Source organism: Lytechinus variegatus, chromosome 5 (assembly GCF_018143015.1).
Source record: "Lytechinus variegatus isolate NC3 chromosome 5, Lvar_3.0, whole genome shotgun sequence".
Taxonomy (NCBI): domain Eukaryota; kingdom Metazoa; phylum Echinodermata; class Echinoidea; order Temnopleuroida; family Toxopneustidae; genus Lytechinus; species Lytechinus variegatus.
Window position 1 is genome coordinate 1,891,174 of NC_054744.1, and position 22,969 is coordinate 1,914,142.

Consider the following 22,969-nt stretch of genomic DNA (forward strand, 5'->3'; position numbering starts at 1 on the left):
GAGGTGCGAAGCAGCGAATCCTGAGTCGTTTGAGCGCCACGAAGAAGCCTATATAAGGACACATTGTATGAGCTTTTTTTCGGCTTCTCCTAGCATCAAACTTCACCCTTCACAACTTGTCTGCAAGCACAGACTTGTATTTGACATTTAAACCAATTATACAGTGTCTAGAGTGAAGACTAGGCGCCATACTCTCTGTCTGCATCAAATACAGGTAATAGCCAGTCACAAGGGCACAGTCAATCTAGTCTCACCACTTCCGACGGCTTCCTACTCTCATTGGCGGCGGAAGCCAAAAAAATTAGGGGGTTCTACCTGAAATTTTAAAAAATTTGACAAGCAAAAAAAAAAAGTCATCAACCTAAATTTTAGGGGGGGGGGGCAAGAGACATTTTTAGGGGGGTCCACCAGAATTTAGGGGGACGCAGGAAACAAAATTGACAAGCAAAAAAAAAAAAAAAAGGTTATCAGCTAAAAATTTAGGGGGGATCGTGCCCCCACCTCAATTTTTTTGCGGACCTGTTCCCCCCCCCCCGCTTTCGCCGCCTATGCCTATTCTGCATGTATGCAGTTAACATAGCAAAGAGCGAAAATCAAGGGGTCTGCGCCTGCAGACTACTTCACTACTCTGTCTCTCCTGCATTGCCCTTCTCCCTCATTCGCTGAATGCCAACTCGAATCTTGTATCTGATTGGTCCAAACTTTCAGACAACTTTTGTCATAGATACACCGGGCCTGTCGACTCCCGAGAAGGGTAAACGCAACTTGGTTGCTTATTATAAGGCTGTCAGTGTTATACATACATTCTTTCTGTAAGGTTCTGTATCAACGAGAGAGAAGTATAGTGACAGAGGAAGGGGTATTATCGTTCTTCCGACGGGGCGCATTAGTGCTCTTAGCTCTGGATTATTGCAACATTAACTCATTTTTCAACGATCCCGGATCCATTTTAATTTTCAAACGTCCGATAGCATAATGGTAAATTCATGGATCCTCCTAGAACCCACGGTAAGTTGAAGATTTTGTTTTGCTAACAATAAGGAAATGACATAATTGAGACACCGTAGCAATAGAGATTATTTTCCATGAACATTGTTGGGTGGGGTTAATCAGGGACATGTTTTCTCCACTCCCTGAAGAAAAAAATTAGATAAGCTATCTGATGGTTACTCTCCAGTTTTCATAACAAAAATCACTTCTTTTCCCCTTACTTTAGGCCAACGTCGCTCTATTTATTTTGTCTTTTTTAAAAACATCAAGTTCATATATTAATTTCAAGTCTAAAATGTCAAAATGAGTAACAATAATATATAAACAAGCGGAAAGTCAGACAATATAAGGCCATAGGAGCACGCAGAATTTTCTCCGGGGGCCGGGGGCAAGACGCAGATTTTTTTTGTTCTTTTTAAAGAAACTCCAAAGCGAGGGAGCGAAGCGACCTATCTTGTCGGGTGCTTTCTCATATTCTGAAGGGAAATTTAAAGGATTTCATGTGCGCGTTTGGTGAATTTGTGAGAAAAAAGTACTCCTCGGTCACATTTGCTCTACGGCAGCCATACGGCCGGTCGAAAACAGCCGTTTTAACATTTTTTTTTGTACCAGCTACATTAATAAATGGAATAATTAATGTGAATAAATTTAAAACGGCTGTTTTCGACTCACCGTGTACGGCTACTGTAGGGGAAAATTGATTGTAGCAAAAATAACAAATAATGTAAGGTTTAATTTTTTTAATTAATGTTGATACAATAGGGGAAAAGAAAGTAAGTTATAACAATTGAAATGCCGCTTCTTTTTCTCATGTTCTGCGTGGTAATAATTATCAAATGAGGCATAGCGAATGATGTTACAAAATCAATGTTTCTTTTGTATTTCATTGTATCTTATAACAACTCTTTGTTGAATCGCTATAAGATCTCTTCGTCTTTCGTGTACTTAACTGTGTGTATATATTTGACCAGAACTTGGCATATATTGTACAGCTTTCCCATTTGTACCCATCAGACATTGCTCATTGAGGTTGGGGGCATTGTGGGTAATGTGACATGTCTGTTCGATGATCATCATCCCCCTATCCATTTTTGTTTTCATATCGCTATAAGGAATAATGGCAGTTTCAGACGTGTTCAGGGAGGAATCAAACTTTGATAATGAATACAAAATTGAAATATAGGCTTTTTTTACTTCATCATTATAATAAAGTGCAAAACATAGTGATTTTGATAACGTCATATCGGTCCTGTCCTCTGTTCCCCACAGCGACAAGGATGTGAAATCAAGTGAAACTTCAGAATATTATAACTCTTTCGTCTTAAATATGATTTTGATGCAGTTTTCAATGATTTAATTTTTTTTAAATCGAAATACTGTTTTGGTTCGAAATTATATTATGTGGTATTTCCCCCTCTCACTATTCATGGAAGTCATAGATTAATCTACTACTTCCACTTACGTACGTGTTCGATGCATTCTAATTGCTTTCTTGTGCAAAGTGTATAAGAATGAAGGAGGAAATCAAAGGGAGGATGAAAGCCGAAGAATCATAAACTAGAGTTGATGACAGACTTTGTTTTGCACGTGCTTTATCAAAGTCTCAACTATGATTGTTATTCTTGTTCTCTGACGTAGTAATACTTTTTAATGGAAGCATCGCTTGGTCATTTTAGCTTAGCTGTTTGTCATCTACAGAAATCGGGAAATTCATCATTATTTTTAATTTTTTAAAAGGGCATCGCCTATATACAACGAAAATAACACGAATATCTCGTTTTTGTTGGATAAGGCCTAAATACTCACACTTTCCAGTGGCATATATCTTGGGTGGGGGGGGGGGAAGAAAGTCGCAAAAAATGAGGAGGGGTAAGGGGAAGGAAGATAAGAGGAGAAGATCGGAAAATCAGGATAGGGAAAATATTAGCCTCACTTTTACCTCCTGAAAATCCATAATCAAACATACTTGAGAAGTGTTTGATTTCTATAATATAGAAATCAAACAATATAGAAATCAAACATCTAACTGTCAATATTCGTTCTCAGGTAAAGCTTTCTTAAATGAGGTAAATGAACATATTAAAATGTATTTTAATTCATTAATTGGTTCACAGTTGTAGTTGTCATGATAATAATAATATTGATTAGAACCAGGGGCGGATCCAGGTTTTTCCAAGAGAAGCGGCGTAGTTTCCAGAGGAAAATTTGACAAGCAAAAAGAAAAAGGGTCCTCACTTGTGTTTGAATGACATAATCCCCCAAGGAGCTGTAACTTTCAAACTTTCGAGGAGGACACACTTGGGTAAAATCGGAAATTTTACATACCGGTTGTGCTCCCTCCCGGATTGGCCACTGATTATAACAGGGGCGGCGATCCTGGGGGCCGGGGGCACAGTGCCCCCAACTTTTTGAAGCACTGAAAAGGTGCCCCCTCTCACGAACATGTACTGTGCCCCTTTCACCTGAGAAGGACCCATTTTATGTGTGAGCAGATGCCTCCTTGCCTTCTTGTAAGTGTCCTTTTTCGAATCAGTCCCCCCTTTTTTCCAAGAAAGGTGGCCCTCACGAACTTATTCTGTGCCCCTTTTACATGAGAAGGACCCATTGTGCGTATTAACAAGTGCCCTTTGAAACAAAAATCTCATTTTTATATGTTACTACAAAACTTGTAAGAATAATTCTACGTGCCTTAAGCTTCATGAGTCATGTGAGTGGGGTAGATATGCAGAGGCGTACAGATGGAGGGCTCTCGCACCCTCCCCAAAGTTTTCACGACCAAGAAAAAAAGAGGAAAAGGAAAGAGAGAAGGGTGAAATATAATATCATTTTTTAAAACATAGTTGCCAAAATCTATCACAAAATTGGATTTTCATTATAAAAATGTCAATTTTTTGCTAGCTTGCTTCGCTTACTTGCAGCTACATATAAATTTACGTGATACGACATATTTTATGTAGCCCCTCAAAATTTTTGCCCCATTACGCCACTTTAGATTTTCTTTGTTTTAAGACAGTGCCCTTTCCAAAAGAAAAGATACCCTTTTCCCATGTGCCCCCCCCCCTCACAATCAACTTCACTCAACCGCCTCTGGATAATAACAACAATAGCCATACTTTGACATGGTCTCATTTTTCTTCTGCGTTGAGCGCTTCAGTCCACCGTTGTATAGAGATTTTAACTTGTGGGGGCAGTATATTTTATCGTGCTGATCAGTGCCATATATTATATTCACGATAAATTACGAATTATAGTGGATGATGAAACTATTTTATAGAAAATGAGAATGTAAATGTTTTGGAAGGTGTTTTGAAAATGAGGTTTTATTATTTTAGTGGGCCTACTTGTGCGTGCGTGCATGTGTGTGCAGCGCTCTGTAACCGAAAAGGCACTTTATCAAATGACCCTTGGATTGGATGAAAAAAAAGTAAAATAAACATCTATATTGTTTTATTGTTTCTGTCGCAACGTGCGAAATGACGAAAAAATAGAAAAACATTCATGTGAAATGTAATTTTAAAAAAGTTTTCTATTGATTTTTGTAATTCCTAAAGTTCCTAAGTGTAATGAACAAATAATAATTTACAGTCAAGTAATAATAATAGACCGGCTAAACGTCAAAAGGGCTCTAGATAAGGATTCGATTGCAAAATTTGTAAATGCTTGGCATCCCAGCTTAAAGTCTTGCAAAAATACCCAGGAATAGCGTACAGCCGAATGCCAAGCACTTTTGCGTGAAAGTGTCATTTTTAGCGTAAAAATCTAAAAGAATGTCGAATTTCAGGCATTTTTATATTTTATATTATATATTTGATATTCCGACCTGAAATTTAAGCCTTATTTCAAGTACTGCGTAGGAAATTTTTGAAGTGATGTGAGCATAAAGCGCGAGCTGATATTTTTTATCATTATTTTGACCCATGCAGGACATTCCAATTAAGGACATTGAAAATGATGACTATCTTCCTATTCCTATAGGCTAAGCGAAAGATGAAGCTTGTCAATATTCCATTCTGAAAAACGGGGACAATTCAGTTATAAGGAATAATTCATGAAAATGTTATCTTATTCAAGTTGATCTATACTAAACCCAATGAGTCTGCGAACTTTGTTGACACTTTTGTGGGGCCTCGGAAGCGGGGGGGGGGGGAGGGCTTCAGCCCCCCACTTTTCTTAAAAAAAAACATGTACAAAAACGTAAAAATGACCATGATTGTGACTTTTTGCATGGTCACCCCCACTTAGAAAACCGGCCCCTGCTTTTATGAACTGGATGCATGGGTTAATATATATTTAGTAATTAATGCAAGCGCAAATCGCAAAGCGAAATTTTTTATAAACTTTCATGAAAAGGATATTTTGAGTAGTTTGTAATAGAATTGATATAGAGGTATACATAACTACTTATACCTATCAAAATGCAAGCGCGTAGCTGATACGTTTTGACAATCTTTATCAGACCTGAAAAGGGAATATTTTTAAAACTTTATAGAATACACGAAGACAATAAGATACTTAGCAAATCGAATAATGCAAGCGCACAGTTTGAGGGGAAAATTCAGAATTAGCAAAAATTGTATATAGTGACATGAAAGATTTTTCTTATATCCTCACCTTATTATTCACTTGTCTTCCTCCTCTTATTTTTCCTCTTGCTTTTTCCTCCTCTCTTTCCCCTTATTTTTCTTTTTTTCTCTCCCCAAGTTTCTTTTTTTTCTCCGCAAAAAAGGGGGGCTGGATCCACCTATATGGACCTCTATAATTATAATCGAGTAAAATATACACTGACCCAAAGTTTTAAGCCAGCTGTAAAGTCTTGATTGTGATGTCCTGTGAATTGCGTTTCAAGTGCAGACTGTGCAGTAAAACCACAAACTTGTCCACCATACTATTTCTACATGAAAACTTACATTAAGACCTAGTATCATTCTGATTATCCTATTTAGAATTGCTACCCCAAACACGAATGAAATTGAATATTCTTCATTTCCCAGTCTTCTTTACTACCGACGAACCATGTATTACCATTGTATATTTTCAATTCAGGTTGGCCCATTTAAAGATATCATGCGTTAAAATAGATCCTTTCGGACACTGCGGTCACGTTGATATGAACCTCCGAGTCGAGTGGTCTCGTCGATTCCGCTAGAGCTCGCCCGGCCGACTGATCCGGCCCAGTCCGCGACTCTGATCCGGTCCGGGGCGTCCAGCAATCTTGTCCTTGGACAAGCAAGCTACTCGCCGTTCTGTTGTTACCTCAAACATGTCCAGTACTTGAATCTTTGATATGTAAGAATAAACTTATGTACAGAAACCAGCTAACTAAATAAAATGGTAAGATAAACTTAAAGATTATATTTTGTTGCGTTTTCTTTTTATTTGTAGTCTTGTAGACCTTTACTTTCATGACTTCATTTCAGCTCAGCTTTACAAAATTCTGTGTGTCTGTGGTGGTTTAATTTCCAGCCAAAAATGTGTAACGTTAGGCCCAACCTTTCTTTGTGACTTTATCCCAGGTTTTGCAGTTTGTGTTATTACCTTATTACCTTATTACCGGATCTACTGGAAAAATGCAATTAATTATGCAGTCGTGTTTCCAGGTCTATCACTGTTGCTATCTTCATCTAACTATTAAAATAATGTGTGCCTGTGTGCTGTGCTAGAGTTACTATTCCCATGGGTGAGCATATTGCACTGCAGACCAAAACTTGTGTTGTTATCATCGGTTGTATGTTTTTGAGTGTGACTTTGTGACTAGTAATTCTTGTCTTTTTCTGTAAGCAGAATGCAGTGATATGTCAGGAGATGATCGAAAAGAAATCTGTTTGTTGTTTAGAGTCTTCATGGTCTTAGACTAACAAGTTAGAGTTACTGCAGTGCTACCTCGGGCGAAGTTCGTGCAGGCTCCACTCCACTTCACTACCTCTACACTATGCTCCACCTACCCGAACTTCGGGACGGTGAACTCAATTGGATATTCCGAGTCACAAAGGTGGGACGGAAATCATGTTTATTGCAAAAATTAAAGAAAAAATATATCGAGAAAGATAAATAACTTAATATCTTACTCTGCACCCGTATTTCACTCCATGTCCATCCTCCGGTTATCCTCAAAATTGGCGATTTTGGGCTAGTATCAATTTCCTCACACGTATTACTCATCGCCTATTTCAAAACATCGCATACTTGTGTACTCACGGCCGATTTCAAAACATCGCATGTGATGTGAGGAAATTGATACAGGCCCAAAAGCACCAATTTTGAGGATTTTTGTTTAAGGGGGGACTTACTTTTTTGTTGTGTATATATTTCATGCAAGTTTTGTATATATAGACAAAAACAATTTCGCTTTGTTATATAACTTTGTTGTTTGTCCGACCACAAGTTGAGTATGCTCATGCTGTGAAGAACCGTGTACTGGAGAAGCTTATAATGCATTAGAGAACGTACAAAAAAGGAAAACTACATTAGTCCCTGAATGAAGGAAGCTTTCCTATCCATAAAGACTTAAACAGTTAAAAATCCCAAACTCTGGCGTATCAAAGAGTTCGGGGGCGACATGATTGAAACATATAAACACTTTGATAATTATCATCAATTATTATCATGACAATTATCATCATGTTTATACCAAGGACAAAGATACAGAAGTATAGGAATTCATTTAATGTTAGAGTACACAAGACATGGAATGATATTGTCACTGCTCCCAAGTTTTGAAGCTGCTCTAGATAGATGCTGGAAAAAGGAGCCAATAAAATTTGACTATGAAAGCCCTGTTCTTGGAAGTGAGCCAGCCATCTTAAGGAGGAAGAACCTAGAGCTGAATACAGAGGCATAACATGATTGCATTCAGAATCTTCCCTTGGAATTCCTAGGTATCAGACATCAGTGAGGAAGAGTCTGTTGTTGTAGTAGCAAAGTCCCTCACTTCTTTTCGACACAACAGTGCGGTGTTTAGTGTGAGTGAGCAAGAATTAAATATATCAAAAGTAAACCCCTACCGAAGTGAGTAATGTTGAAGAGAATTTGGAGATTAAGGGCAATATTCTGGAAATTGTTTGAGAGAAATATTTTTGTATCTTCAGAATTACAATAAAATCCGTAATCTGAAAATCGAAAAGGCATTGTGTCTCCAGGAACTTTACTAACATTGATGTTTACGTCAATGGGACTGGCACATGATCCCCATACTCCAATAGGAGGATTGGAACTATGAGTTTTGTATTTTTTTCACTTATGAAGTTCAGTAAAAGCTATGAATTGTCGAGATACACCTAAATGTACCTTACTATAAATCCAAGTAATAACATAAATAGAAAAAAATAATAGAGAGGCAATAAATATCTTTGAATTGAAAATAAATATATATATTTAAAGAAAAGGAAAAAAAATGGAACAAATTTTGAGAACGTTCATGATGGCGACAGTAGTCAACATGACACGTTTACAAATAATAAGAACCCCCTCCAGAAAGGCCCAGTTTTTACAGTGAATATAATCAGTGTGCTCTGCTTGCTTTTGCAGCACTAATTTATTATTATATGCTGTGTGAGATCATTGAGGGTCAATGAACTTTGACCATTTTTTGGTATCAGTATAAAAAACTTAAGAGGAATGAGAATTTTGAATTTTCAAGAAAATAAGTATGCATCCCTCTTCCATGAGACTTTATTTACACTGTATGGTGGTTATCAAGTATTGGCAAATAGATGAATGTAATATCAAGGTCACTAAAGCTTAAGTCAAAGGTTACAGGGGTTAGTAATAACTGATATCAGCTTATAAAAAGAAAATGACCAAAGTTTAAAGTTAAAAGAAAATTGTTGCAGCAAAAAGTTATCTCATGAGAAAGTCTTGAATCAAGGTTAATTGTCACCATATTATCATATATCTAGATCCGATACATTAGTGTAAACTTAACTTTGTGAAATCATGAAATCATAGCTCAAAATCAACAATTCTGATGAGCACTTACACAGAAATGCATACCACAAGTGATATCTATCTTTAAGATGTGAATTTTCAAGGTAAGCGTTTCATCAATATATTTGTCTGACATGTTATCAGGTCTGACAACTTTCCTTGTTTTTAAACCACTATTACTAAGGAAACTATCAGATAAAATGGGACTTGTTGGATAAAATATCTGACAAGTCCTTTTGTGATATGCTCCCCAGGTTTCTGGGCCAAGGTCAAATGTCATTCCAGATCTATTAACTTTGATAAGAATTGATATTTTGTAGATTATTTTTGAAATATTTAATCCTTATTGGATATCCCAAATAATTAACTAAATATGTATGTACCAGTATGTCTGTACAGCAGTATGTAAGAAATGTATTTGTGGTCTCTTAGTACAAGTACCTCTCAAGAGAACAGCTTCATAATGAAGTATAACTTTGGAAGGCAGATTAAAAAGGAATTAATAGTATGGGTTATTTATATCATTTGAAGGTAAATAAAGAAAGGGAGCAAAGGTGTGGGATATGTATGATGGATACACCATGAACATATCCTTTCATGGGCAAGCGGTATTGCATAATAAGTGAATCACTTCCCTAATAATTAAGTGCTGTATGGAAGGATGTAGTTAGTCTGCAGGCACAGACCCCCCTTTTTTGCAATTCAAACAGTGCATAACATTGTAGAGTCTGAAAGCTGAAGTAGTCACTATGGCTGCCTCTTTGACACAGACCAAGCATTTGGAGTCTAGTCTTCACTCTTGATGTTGTATAATTGTTTAAAAATGGCATGTTGTAGTCTGAATTTGCAGACTAGTATGTCATGTTGAGTGTTACCAGTATATTGACTGACCACTTGACCAGGCTGTGACTTTATACTGGTTATTGTGTAATCAGATTTGAATTTGATCAACTTGTATGAAAATGAGATGCAATGATGTTTAATATTAGATTTCCTTATTTTTTTAAATTCCTGATTAGGAAAATGGAATGAGGAACCCAATGATCATTTTGTAAATTTCAAATATCATGTGAAAAGTAGATGTATGTGTATACATATTGTACATTTTCGTCCTTCAATTTTGCGATGTTAATTATTAAAGGCTTAAACCAATCTTACTTTCATGTTGTTAATTTAGAAGAAAACTTCAAAGTTACAAGTTATTTTTTACTGATTGGAAGTTTTGAATATTCTGATTATCTGATATGAATAAATAATCAATGAATTTTTTTTCTTCTTGCAGACTGGGAGAGAATGGATAGAAAGCAACTTTAATAAAAAGGAGTGTGCAAAGTTTGTCAGCAGCAAGAGGGATCCAAGAAAGTAAGTCGATTTATAGATTTTATAATTCCTCTTTCAGTAATTCCTAGATTTCTGATATACATGTATGCTACCCCCCCCCCCCTTGGTACCAAATACTTGCTTTGAGTAATTCCCAGTGCTCAGCAGACTTCATTTCTTTTGTGAGAACCCACTGAATTAGACTGGAAGGGGAGTCACTCAACGTGGTGTCACACTCCACATCCGGGGAGTGTTTCATTAAAGGAATTCTGATGTTTTATCTGATAAAGATCATATAAGTCATTATAGAATTCATAAAAATCTAATTCTTGAGATCACTAAAGAATCGTTTGAGGGTTGAACTTCAAATTCAACTCATTTTTATGCATATGAGGGTGAAATTGGGCTGAATAGATTTTTATTTCAAAGGTCATTATCAATAATGAAATTTCTTGTGTTAACCGAATTACTCTATGGAATCATCTGTAATCTTGGTTCATTTATCTTAGGGAAGATGAACTCTAGTATAATGTCTCATTTCTTGTTTAGCTCCCCCCTTCACTCACAGACTCATTACTTGATACATATACGGTTAACCATCTCAAAATGGACATTAAGTCACCTGGGAAAGTTTTCTGTAAATAGCGAAACCAGTAATTGGTCTTCAAAAAGTAAATGAAACATGAAACTAGTCCTTCAAATCAATCAGACATGTGCATTTTAATGTTGGGAGTCGAACCTAGCTTGGATACCAGCAAGTCGACAGGATTTTCTTTGAGCCCCAGGTGGTCTGGATTGATATAGCCAAGATACATGTAGCAAAGATCAGAAGCTGTTGTCAAGAAAAACTCCAAATTGTTGCAGCAAGCAAGATTGATGTTCCTATCAAGGCTAGGCAATTGAAAGTGAAATGTATAAGAATAATTGTTTTGAAACATTGCAAAATTCATATTAAGTCTGCGAAGAGAAAGGTTTTAGGAAGAACAACCCCTGATGTCAATGAATGATTGGGATCTGCAGTAATCATCTCTCAAAGAAGAGATCCTGATTTTCCTGTTTATTATGCTCATGGACCGATCATAAATGCTCAGCTGTCTTCCATGGAGTGTCAAAATTCATGTCACATCAGAGGCTCGTGACAAAGCAGAGCAGAGCAAGTAACAGTATTATGCATTTTGAATAATACAGAGTTTTCTCAGTGAACCTTCAAAATGAGATTAAAAGGTTTAAAATGGAAGAAAAAAAAAGAAATTGAAATGAGAAATGCAAAGGTTGGAAATAAAATTCTTGGTGTCTTTCTTGAATTTATGTACAGGTACCTCATTCATTGATTCCAAGTTATGATTAACCGCAACTACAAAGTGTGAAGTAAACTAGAGCAGCACTTGATTTGTGTAATGCTTGTCATCATTCAGGGGGAGGGGGGGGGGCACTCATACTTATTGTAGTATGGGGTTGTGTGCTGCTTTGATAACTCATTTGCAGACCTCAGTTTTAGTTCTGAAGATACTCAATTTCGCCCAAACACCGTTCAGCCCCGCTCAGCTCTACTCCAAACACCCCCTTAAAATAAATCATCCATTCACATGCAATGTGGTCTCACAGTGGCATTGGTCATGCACCTGGGTATTACTAGTGTGCCCTAATTCACATGAGCTAGCTTGCTGGCTACTCATTGGCCTCAATAGCACCCACAATGTCTTAAAGGGGAAGCCCTTTCCAAATAAAAGTTGATTTTAATATAAGAAAACAAATATCAAACAAGCTGGATATTTCGTAGAAATCGTTTATAAGATGAGAAAGTTGTGATAATAAAAAAAAATGTTTCATGTGTTATATAAGTATTCAATCACATTATTCACATACAATCACAATATTTGTACAAGTAATTGAAAACTATTAAAGATGTGATAATTTCAAAATTTATAATAGTTTTATGCACAACAAATTGATATGCATACGGATGAGTCAGTAATGTCACTATTTCTGTTGTATTTTTTGTATGAATACAATATTTCAATTTTTGTAGATTTTACAGGGAGGTTCTTCATCAAATCATGACCATAGGTTACAACAATGGCATTCCCTTGCGTAAAGGAGATTCAAGCTTTTGTTTCGCATTACATTGAGAATATTGAATTATTCATATTTCATATGTATGTATGTACAAAGTCAAAGGATATAGTGAGCGGGTGATGCTATTGTTTCCAGCAAACTTACCAGAACGTGCATACATTTAACAACTGAAAACTTTTTGTGAAATTGCAAAATTTCAAAGTCAATACTTTAAATTAATACTAATTATACTTCCTATTTTGATGAAGTTTTTAGCTTGTTTGATTTTTCTCTTTTCTTCATTCAAATTACTAGCCTCTTATATGGGTATGGGTATGAAAAATGATATTGTATCATTATCAGCTTGAGATAGGTTTGCAAGATATTATGGGTAAAGCAAGACTCATTTTTTTTCATGTCGAGAAAAGAAGCCCAAAAATATGAATAGATTCAAAATCAAATGTTTCTACAACTCTTTCTTGGATTATTCATTATATAAAATTATGCCTATAAGATTTATGGTAGGTTTTGCCCAGATATTGTGCTGTGCTGTGTATTTAAGTGAAGTCCCACTTGCCACTTCTACACATTAGTAATAACCTAATTAATCTTTCTGAGTCAAGAAGTTGGGAATACCGGTATTCAATATTCCTCATTTTCTTTGTAGTGTCCAACTAAATTAAAAATACAAGGAAATATAGACAAGTGATGTACATTTTGTGCATATAAAGATGTAAAATATGAATTTCAGCACATTTTTAGAAAGGTTTTTCTTTATTCATTTGATTTTGAATATTTTAACCATGTGGTGAAACAGTATAAAAAAAATGAGGAAAAATGTTGAACTTGTCAATTTTAGCGGAATTTGGCGATCGTTCAATGACATTTAAGCATTTTTACTCAGCTCTAATTTTGCTATTTTCATGTGTAAATTAATGAAGCACTCAAAATAAATGAAATATATTGGAGTGTAGTACATGCCGGGTGCATAGATGTATTTCAGAGTAATAGGATGCTCTGTATAAAATCAAGCTTATTCATACCAGTCATATTTTGTTATGGTGGAAGCAATATGAATAAGTGTGAATTCTGTTAATAAACAGCAGGTGGAAATCATTAAGCAGGATACGAAGGCATTATGATAATTCACCTGCCTCAATCCATGAGGAAGGGGGTTATCATCAGTCCAAGTTTGCATTCTAACCCTTTCGTTGGGATAATTCAAGATTACCCTCTCTCCACCAGCCCTACATGTAATATTAATGGGGGATTTTCCCTTTAGTCATAGCATAGAATAGGGCCGTCTGCACCATTCCGAGTTTTCAAATAAGAGCGCTATTTCTGATCCTGATCTTAACAATCTCTACATTATTAGCAATGGAGACGCAATTATTGTGCTAGTTCGTAGGATTAATCTCGAGATTGATAGCGCGCTATTTTACAAATAATCACGCTAATTCGTAGGTGCAGACGTACTCGGGACTATTTATTCACGGCGTCAGACCATAATGCATCAATGCCTCACTCGAGCAGGAATCGCTCTTCTTGCGATGGTGGAGACAGAGTTTCTTGAATCTCGAGATTAATCGCGAAGAGGGCAGATCGGGCTAAAATCTCGAGATTGAGCAAACTCGGGATGGTGCAGCACCACCAATTGGGATTATTCAAGATACCCTCCACCAGCCCTACATAATATTAATGGGTGGAATTCTCGCTCTAGTATTAGCATAGAATGTCACTTTTATTTGGGGTGAGGTCATTGGGCTCCACATAAGAATTACAAATTTTTTTAATAGCATACAATTGTGTGACTACAGTGAAACATACATGTATCTGTGATGAAGTCTACCCAAGGGAAACTGATTAATTGACCACTTGAAACAGGCAGCCGATGTAGACATACATGTATTCTGAACACATATGTATGTATACCTTTCATAATGGAGACCATTTTCTTGCGTCAATAGAAAAAAGGCCACTATAAGACTTTAAGGTTTGATTATAATCCTTAGTTGACTTGGAAGTCCAACCTTAAGATATATCCCACTTTAAGATATATCCCACTTTTAATTTATCTCCATTACAAATGATCTTGTGATTGTTATGACTGAGCAGGATAATTTGATACAGATCAGATATAGGGGGTTAATTTAATAACTCAGGCAGATGAAGATGGGCCTAATGAAGTTTGCTGCTATGAAGTCAATCTACAATGTAGATCTAGACTTCAGAAGTTATTAGTTCAGAAACCCCTACACTTATACTGTATATAGTGTCCCTTATTCGGATTGTTAGATTTTCACCTTTATTTTGCATATTTCACATTAATTCCTCCTGACCTTGACATTATGTGGTGTGAATTATATTTTCCCATGACATATGTTGTGCTCAGAAGGAGGCAAGATGCAATATGAAAGATAATGAGGAAAATCTGAAAATTTGTGCACAAAACAAATGGAGAGTTGTCTACAAAATCAGCCATTGTGAAGCAATTTCCATACTGTAGATGAAATCATGAATATTCTATGTTTTTCCTATTTCATACTGGGCACATGATATGTCTCCCTTATAATGAAATAAAGTGCAGCAATAAATGATCTATTGTATTAAATCAGTAGACAATCCATTTCTTTTCATTCTTGTTGGACAAAATTTGAATAAACATACCGGTACATGTAGTTCAAATGGGAATAACGCATCATCAGTTTGCTCACGGAAGACATGCATAGAACTGTTTCACCAAATTAATGCAAATCTTTCGAATGTGATAAGTTTGTTATTCCTTGTCTGATTTTGATGAAATTTTCAATGCTTTGTCTGTTTTTTCCCTTTATCTGTTAAAATCAAATTATTTTCAGTGAGTTTAGAGTACTCCTTTAAGAGAACCCTTTTTTTATCCAAGACGGGAGATGAGGAAGTGCATTGTTCTGTTTAATATAAAACATGTTGCTTTCATTAATGTTGGCATAATAAAAGTGTTTTAATTTAATACTTGCAGCCTAAATTCTTTATATCAGCCCAGATTTTTTACCCATAATGCAACATTATGAGCAGTGTAGTCTTGTAATACAGGCCCACTTGATACTACTTCACTACAGGATGTTATTCATTATATCTCAATAATGATATTTCCAAGTAGCAAGACAGGAACTTCTCCTTGAAAAAGCATTTTAGCTCCCCAATTTATCTATAGGCTATTTTAGTTGTCTCAAAAGTGTTTGTCATTTCATTGATTTCACACATCCTTTAAATTGATTTGATTTCTTTTTAGAAAAAAAAACATGTCAAAATGCTTTAAACAAACAATGCCAAATTTAATTTTAATAAAGAAAAATGTTTTTATTACATCCTTTGATACAAGGATCCATCTACTTACACTTTATTTGACTGTGCAGGTAATTAATTTTTATCATGAAGCAGCTATATGTAGGTGTCATGTTCCTCCATACCCATTTATAAATTATACAGTGTGTATAAAAAAAGTTTACACTTTGAAAAAGCCCTGGGAATTAAAAAATAAAGAACATGTGGGTAATTTTTTTCACATTTATTCTTGGGTTTGGCCGTCTCATCTATCCAATGAAAGTACAAATTTTGACAGATTGTTACACTTTGTCCATTTTTGTAAAGCTCGCAGAAATCTGCGCAGAAATGCTTGTTTCACACTGTGTCAAGGGGAAAAGGCAAAATCAAACTTACCCTTCGATACATCTCTCAAACATTTCCCTTGCACTTTGAGTCAATTGAAATAAAACGGATACATGCAAGCATTTTGTAACAATTTTGCCACCCAAATTAAAATATTAACACTTAGTAAGCACAACCTTTACCCTTTTTGTGACAGCTGGCTCTTAGGATATAACTAAATCTAAACTAAATCTAAACAAAAGTTAATATCAGACATCTCAAAATTTTTTTCCCTCAGTTTTACCATTAAAGTGGGTTTACATTTTTCATTTAATACTTGTTACACCACACTTTTCCCCAGCTTGACAAATAAAAATCAAGCCTAAGCCATTTCATGTAAATCACAGCTCAGTGTAAAGCAAATATCGTCACCATAGCCTCGGTGTGTTGGGAAGTGGGGTGAGGTGCAGTGGCACTCTTCAAAGTTTTTTTGGCAAGGAAAAAAGTAAAAAAAGAGGTAAAAGATAGCTTCAAATCAATTTTACTAGCTAAATCCCATGTGTTCTTCATGATCAAGGTCTACTTTTATTTGCATAACTATTTCAAAGTTCTGCGCAAATCATTTTTCACTTACTTTTCAAAAGTAAGTGGTGCTCACTCAAGCGGAAATATTTTTCAACAGTCATATCGTCATTTGCTTTAAATGGATCTGTACCAATGTTAAAACGTGGAAAAATCTTCAGGATATTCCAAATGTATAATTTTACAGGACTTTTTCTTAGTGTAAACTTTTTTTGATACGCACTGTATAGGAAAATGATAGGATGACAAAATAAAGTGTAGGTTACATGTAGTTTGAATTATTTAAAGCTGTGATCAGCTAGTCTACAGGTGCAGACCCTTAGTTTTCACCATTCACATAGTGCATAATGCAGAGTCTGAACTAGTGAGACTACATTGTAGATTCACTATGTACTGTGACTGGCTGTTATTTGACGCAGACAGAGAGTTTGGCATCTCGTCTTCACTCTAATTGGTGTCAAATATGAGTCTGTGCTTGTAGACTAATGATCAGACACATAAATTGTGATTTAGCATGGGAATAAACTTCACTTTTAAAGTAGGCATGCCAAGTCTCAGAATGCAGAACTTCAATAATTATCTTATCCTTCCTAGACAATGAATAATGATATATGTCTGAGAGTTAAAAATGAGCTGGTTCAATGAACCTCTCCTATGAGAGATAATACACGCATGTCACAATTGGCTATTAAACCACATCTTCAGGCAATTTTTTTAAAGCATATATTAGTTTGAAAATACTATGATTTGAAAAGATAAAGTAAAATCAGACCTTCCCCCTTAAAAAAGGCAAACACTGAAAGTTCATCAAAATTGGACAAAGAATAACAAAGTTATGAACTACTATGACTTTAAAAGCAAGCTGATGGTGTTATATTCCTACTTTTTCTTTTGGGTTTTTTTTAATGTGAAATATCAGTTCAAGTTTTGTTCCCCCAAAATGACAAAAATTTGATTGACTACCTGTACTTATCATGTGTGAGATAATCATTACTGCAACATATTTTGCTAAATACATGTATGGAAATATATAAAATATAAATGTAATTATGATTTGATATTATAAAATGGAACATGGCATCATTAGTCTACCTATCGCAAATTCATTTATGAGGACATGCTTGATTTTAACAAATATCTTTGATTAAATTATCAGCATTTTGCTTGGTGAATTATACCGCACTCTGTTTATTTAGCTAAAATTATTTTCAGCCTGGAGTACCTTGAGTTTGATAATCCTGACTTCAGAATATGAGCCTAGATGTGTTTCTAAGTATCCATCTTTGATTAAACTGATATTTTATTATTCCTACATTACTCTAAATCTCTTGAATTTCAAGACACATGTGTTCATGATGTATGGATGACATCAAAGCTAGAGCCTTGAGATGATTGAATTCAATACTGAATAGATGTGATTAATCTTGTATGACACATAATTTACCAATGAATGAATGATTATTGAACTGATTATTCATTGGAAAATAAAGACAACTATGACATCATAATTAGGTCAATGTTTTGCACTTGATGGATGCTAATCTATAGGATTGGCTAATCTTAGATTAGTAGGTCATATCCCTTCAATTGATTACCAAGTAATGTCGAAGTTTTGATTATTTTAGGCTTATGATGGTATCTGTTGAATATACACTTGTGTGAGATCGTCTTTTCTATTTTTTTGTATCCATACCTTATACCCTTTTCATAAACCTATCCTCCAATTAGCCGCCTAAGAGTAATGCGGATAATTCAATAAAAATTGCGTTCATAAACTCCGAAAATAAGCCGCATTATTTTTACGAGCGCCCGTCCTGAAAAAGGGATAATCGCCATGACAACTGGACACGCCCCCTCCGATGCGGTTGTGTTGGAAAAGGGTGACCTTGTGACCGCACCATGGCAATTATCCGCATAATTTGGAAATGCGTTCATAAACTCAAAATCTTGTCCCCGATGCTGCTATTATGCGGATAATAGCAGCATCAGAGTAATGCGGATAACTCTTGTCCTCCTCCAATTTTACGACCAAATTATGCTGCTATTAGCCGCCTAATTCATTTTAATGGGGTTTATGAAAGGGGTATTAGTAATAGTAGCACTATTTTAGTTTTAATTTTTACAAAAGAATATTTGAACATACGTGTACATGTACATTGTACCAGTACCTGCATAAAGTTTTGACTTAAGTGAGTTGTAGGTCTCTGAGTCAAGGTCAAAGGCCTATGTGATATTACGTGATATAAGTTTATTCAAACCAATCAGGCGATGTAATACAAATATTTAGTACAAAGGTTGGCAAAAAAATAATATAACTTGAAGGGTTTTTAGGACCCCATAGAGGCAGAGCTTGTGAAAGGCTCCCGGAGGCCTATATGTAGGCCTATATGCTCACCTGAGGGGGCCAGGGGAGTGAGAGGTTGTTTTGTATCAAAAATTTGTAATGCCCCATGAAATGTCATAACCATAAATTACAACAGTGATAATCTTTTGATCTTACAGTAAATATTGTAAACATATTTCCTGCCAGAGCATGCATTTCTTTTAAATATTTTTTGGAACTTCATCTTTAAGAAAAGAAAATAGAAAGTGACATCATGTGCTGACTCAATGACTATCTATGATGGCCTAAAACAAAATGCCAAACTTGAACAGGTTGGATAGTATGTGGTTTACCACTTTGTCAGTTGGAATAAATTTTGAGTTCATAATGCGATCCTGAGTTATTGAATTACAATCTATTTTTCATTTTGATCCAGAAATATATAAAATACATGTAAAAATATTATTTTTTCGAGTACCAATACACACATAGGAATTACATTTGTCTGCATATGTAATGGAAGTGCTGTGTCATTTGACACAAAAATTGTAGGGGTTGCGGCATTTGAATCATTTGGATAAAAACACTGAATTTACAAGAATTCAGAATTCTCAATTCACCAGAATAGAAGGAATGTCTCATGATCTTTTTCTCTGCATGCAGAGTAAATATGTTACTTCTTGCATAGTGGGCGCGTCGTGGTCTAGTGGTTCTGACTCTCGCCTTTCAAACAGAGGGTCGTGGGTTCGATTCCTAGCCATGGCGTGTTTTCCTTCAGCAAGAAATGTATCCACACTGTGCTGCACTCGACCCAGGTGAGGTGAATGGATACCCGGCAGGATTAATTTCTTCAATGCACCCAGTGCCTTTAGCAGCTGGAGCTACAGCCGGGGTAATATATAGTGCGCCACTGAATAGGCAACTAGATAGATGGGCACCTCATAAATGCTATATATAATTATCATTATTATTTTTTGCCTTTACCACTACTCCTTTAAGCAATTTTTTGTTTGTTTATTTTTATATTAAACATGGTTTACTACAAAAAAAAAGAAAACAAAACTTAAGAAAAAAATTTGTGTGTGTGTGGGGGGGATGGGACGAAAGAAACATAAGTTAACTGTATTTCATCTTTCAAACGACACATGTTTTATATTAGCAGTACCAGTCACAATTCTTTGACTCACTGTTACCTGTTGCAACCAGAGAACAATAGATTCTGTCCACTGAATCTACTCTGGCTGAAACAGGTATTATAGTGAGTCAATGAATTGTGACTAGTAATGTACTCTTTCATTTCAGCTTACTACTAATTTGATTCACCCAACTTTCAAGATTCACTATTTCAGCCTTGATTCTCTTCAAGGCTATTAAACAAAAACAAAATAAGTTTTAATTCCATCCTTGTAGACTCTGACAGAAGTTGCTTGATGAGAAACTTTGGAGAACTGAAACAATGTATTAAATTGTTCCAACTTTTAATTTGGCCAGACTCTCTGTCAATTGGATCTGCTTGTTGACACATGGTTGTTGGTTGTAGGATAAAACCTATGCCAACTTACAGATGTAAGGGAATATAATATCAGTAAAGAAGGTTATCTCTCTTACCACAGATCCACTTTAAATTTGGAGTGATGGGAGAATAGAAAATAAAAAAGTAAAGAATTCAAAGGTTAGGAACTTGGAAAAATGGGAACAGTAAAAATTATCTTACAAGACAATCACAAGAAATTATGGTAATCAGTTGTTGATAGATTATACATACCACATAGTCCTTGAATAAAATGTTGTATTTTTTATTTATTTTTTCTTTCAGTTTTTGATGCTTTTGAATTTTTGTTTAGATATCTAGCGCCAAATACAATGAAAAATTTCTTATAAAGCAATTACAAGAAATTAATCTGGCAACAAAATCTGGTCTCTGTTATTTTTTTTTCTTTCAGTTGTTGAGTCTTTGTGAATTTGTTTTTTGTTTATATTTTGCAACCTCTCAATAATGTTTAAAAAGGAAAATGTAGCACATTACTTATAGTAATTGGATATCAGGAGGCTACATACAATTTTTGAATTTTGAAAATTTCAGCCCATTCCATGCTTGAAAAGTGGTTTTATGGAAGGAAAAAAATACAGGTATTTCATTTTGACCTGGCACCCCACCAAAATAAATCCATCTGCATGTAAGTCACAAAATTTATCCAGTAAAAATATTTTTTTTGTAATCTTCAAACATCCTAACTATTTCAGGGAATGGTTTTTTGTCCTGTATATCTCGGTTTTGAATTCATGAATGTTGTAATATTTAGGTATTCCATTTATTTTTCTCATATCAACATAGTAGGCCTGTAGACTATAAAGAGAGAAAAAAAAAAACAAAACAAAACTGAAACTTATCATTTAGTTTCACACTGCCATTTTTAACACTTAACAGTAGATTTAATTAAATAGGCTTAATCGATGACAAGTAGGCCTATTGATTTTTTTAAATTTCTTTTTGTCAAACAAACCAAATTTTACTAAATAGTTCATTATTGCGGATTGAAATAATCGCTAGAGGGTATTCATTTGTCTCGCAATCTACTATGGTCAACAAGGAAATTCGTGATCACTCTCGCAAAAAGTGTTCACTGGCTTTCTAGGAAATTCGTGATCACTCTCGCAAATAGTATTTTGTTTGAAAAAGAAAACAGTTAATGTGGGATTATCATGGAATGGAGAATATTCTGAGGTCATTGACTATCCCCAGATTTTACTGGGAGATGTACATTAAAAAAATTAATTTGGTTTAGTGTTTACGTTTATATTTCAAGAAAATATTCTTTTGGCCAGTCACCCACTTCACTCACAAATTAAACACAGTAGTATGAGAGGACAAGAAAGTGCTGACATAGACTCATATGTTTCTTGTCAAATATGATGATGGAACAATATATGTTTATAATATCTCAGATTGCATTTTTAGGACATTTTTACCTACATTTCCCCATATGAGGTCTATATAAAACATTTTCGGCCTGCTCTTGGCGCTTGCATTATTGTTTAGTAAGATATTTTCTTATTCATATTTACAGTGATTTAGGCCATTTAATTTACATGTAAGTCTGTCATCTTTTTCATTTATTAGAAAATATATGCTGCCACCTAGAGGAGGTACATCTTACCTTGATGTGTCCCATATTTTGATCTTGTCACCCTGTGTAACCCATTTACTAAAAAAAAGGGGGGGAGTTATTCAATAATTTTGGGAGAGGGTTATTCAATAATTGCAAAAATCAGTTTCATATGAGATAAAATCAATGTTCAGCTGTTTGTGAAAACATGAGAAAATATTGTTTGTGAAATCACAAAAAGATTGATTTGATTGCTTCTGGGTCATTATTGAGATTTACAAAGATATTAAGAACTTGATATCATCACATGAATGACAGAGTGTCATAATCTGTTTCATTGGTTGTTTCACTGGATTACATCTTGCTTCGCTGCCCCTCCGTGGACTGAAGAAGTCCTCCCAATCTGTACAGCCTACAGGAAACCTATACCTCAAAACTGATTGATTTTACCATTATCTTGATAGTTTTCATTGTAATATAGGTCTATGAATTATTAAAGTTTTGAAAATAGTAAGAATATAGTAATTAACACCACGATGCCATTTTATAACAAATAAGAAGCAATATACTAATCAGAACCCTGAATGAGGGGGGGGGGGGGGTAGGGGAATGATACTTTGAGATTATAGAATCATTGGATCCTACACACTGTACTCGAGATGGCTAGTTGTCTAGATGAGGATAACTCCCCCCCAAAAAAGATTTAAAAAATGTTTAAAATTTCTCCAAATAAACAGATTTCAGCTGTTTCTAGTTGAGCTTGCACTACTGATTTATGTGATTCATACGGTTTTTGGCCATTTGCATAGCTGTGCCCAATATCAGGTAAGCTACATAGAATTGAGTACATAACAACATCCTTAATATGTCTAATAGATTCTTCAAGTAGCAAGTAATCATCTTCAGAATTTCAAGCGATTAGGGCAAATCTGTATTTGATCTATCGTTTCCCTGGTAAAAACATCAACAATGTGATTACTCATTATATCAAATAGAATTTGAAAGAATCCAAGAAGAAGGAAACAATATACACATCAGCTGA

At 35.1% G+C, this 22,969-nt stretch overlaps 1 protein-coding gene across 2 annotated transcripts in view; it reads left to right on the forward strand.

Moving 5' to 3' along the window:
• Positions 1-761: 761 nt before the first annotated feature.
• The window catches only part of LOC121415040 (transient receptor potential cation channel subfamily M member 3-like), an 83,325-nt gene continuing 61,117 nt past the window's right edge, over positions 762-22,969 (forward strand). The window contains exons 1-2 of one of the 2 annotated variants that reach the window (XM_041608112.1): positions 762-1,008; positions 10,196-10,275. In XM_041608112.1, coding sequence (XP_041464046.1) covers positions 976-1,008; positions 10,196-10,275 — 113 coding nt within the window. In that variant the 5' untranslated portion in view covers positions 762-975. Of the gene's footprint in view, positions 1,009-5,993; positions 6,322-10,195; positions 10,276-22,969 lie in introns of those variants that run through there. The other variant, XM_041608113.1, reaches the window with a different exon arrangement.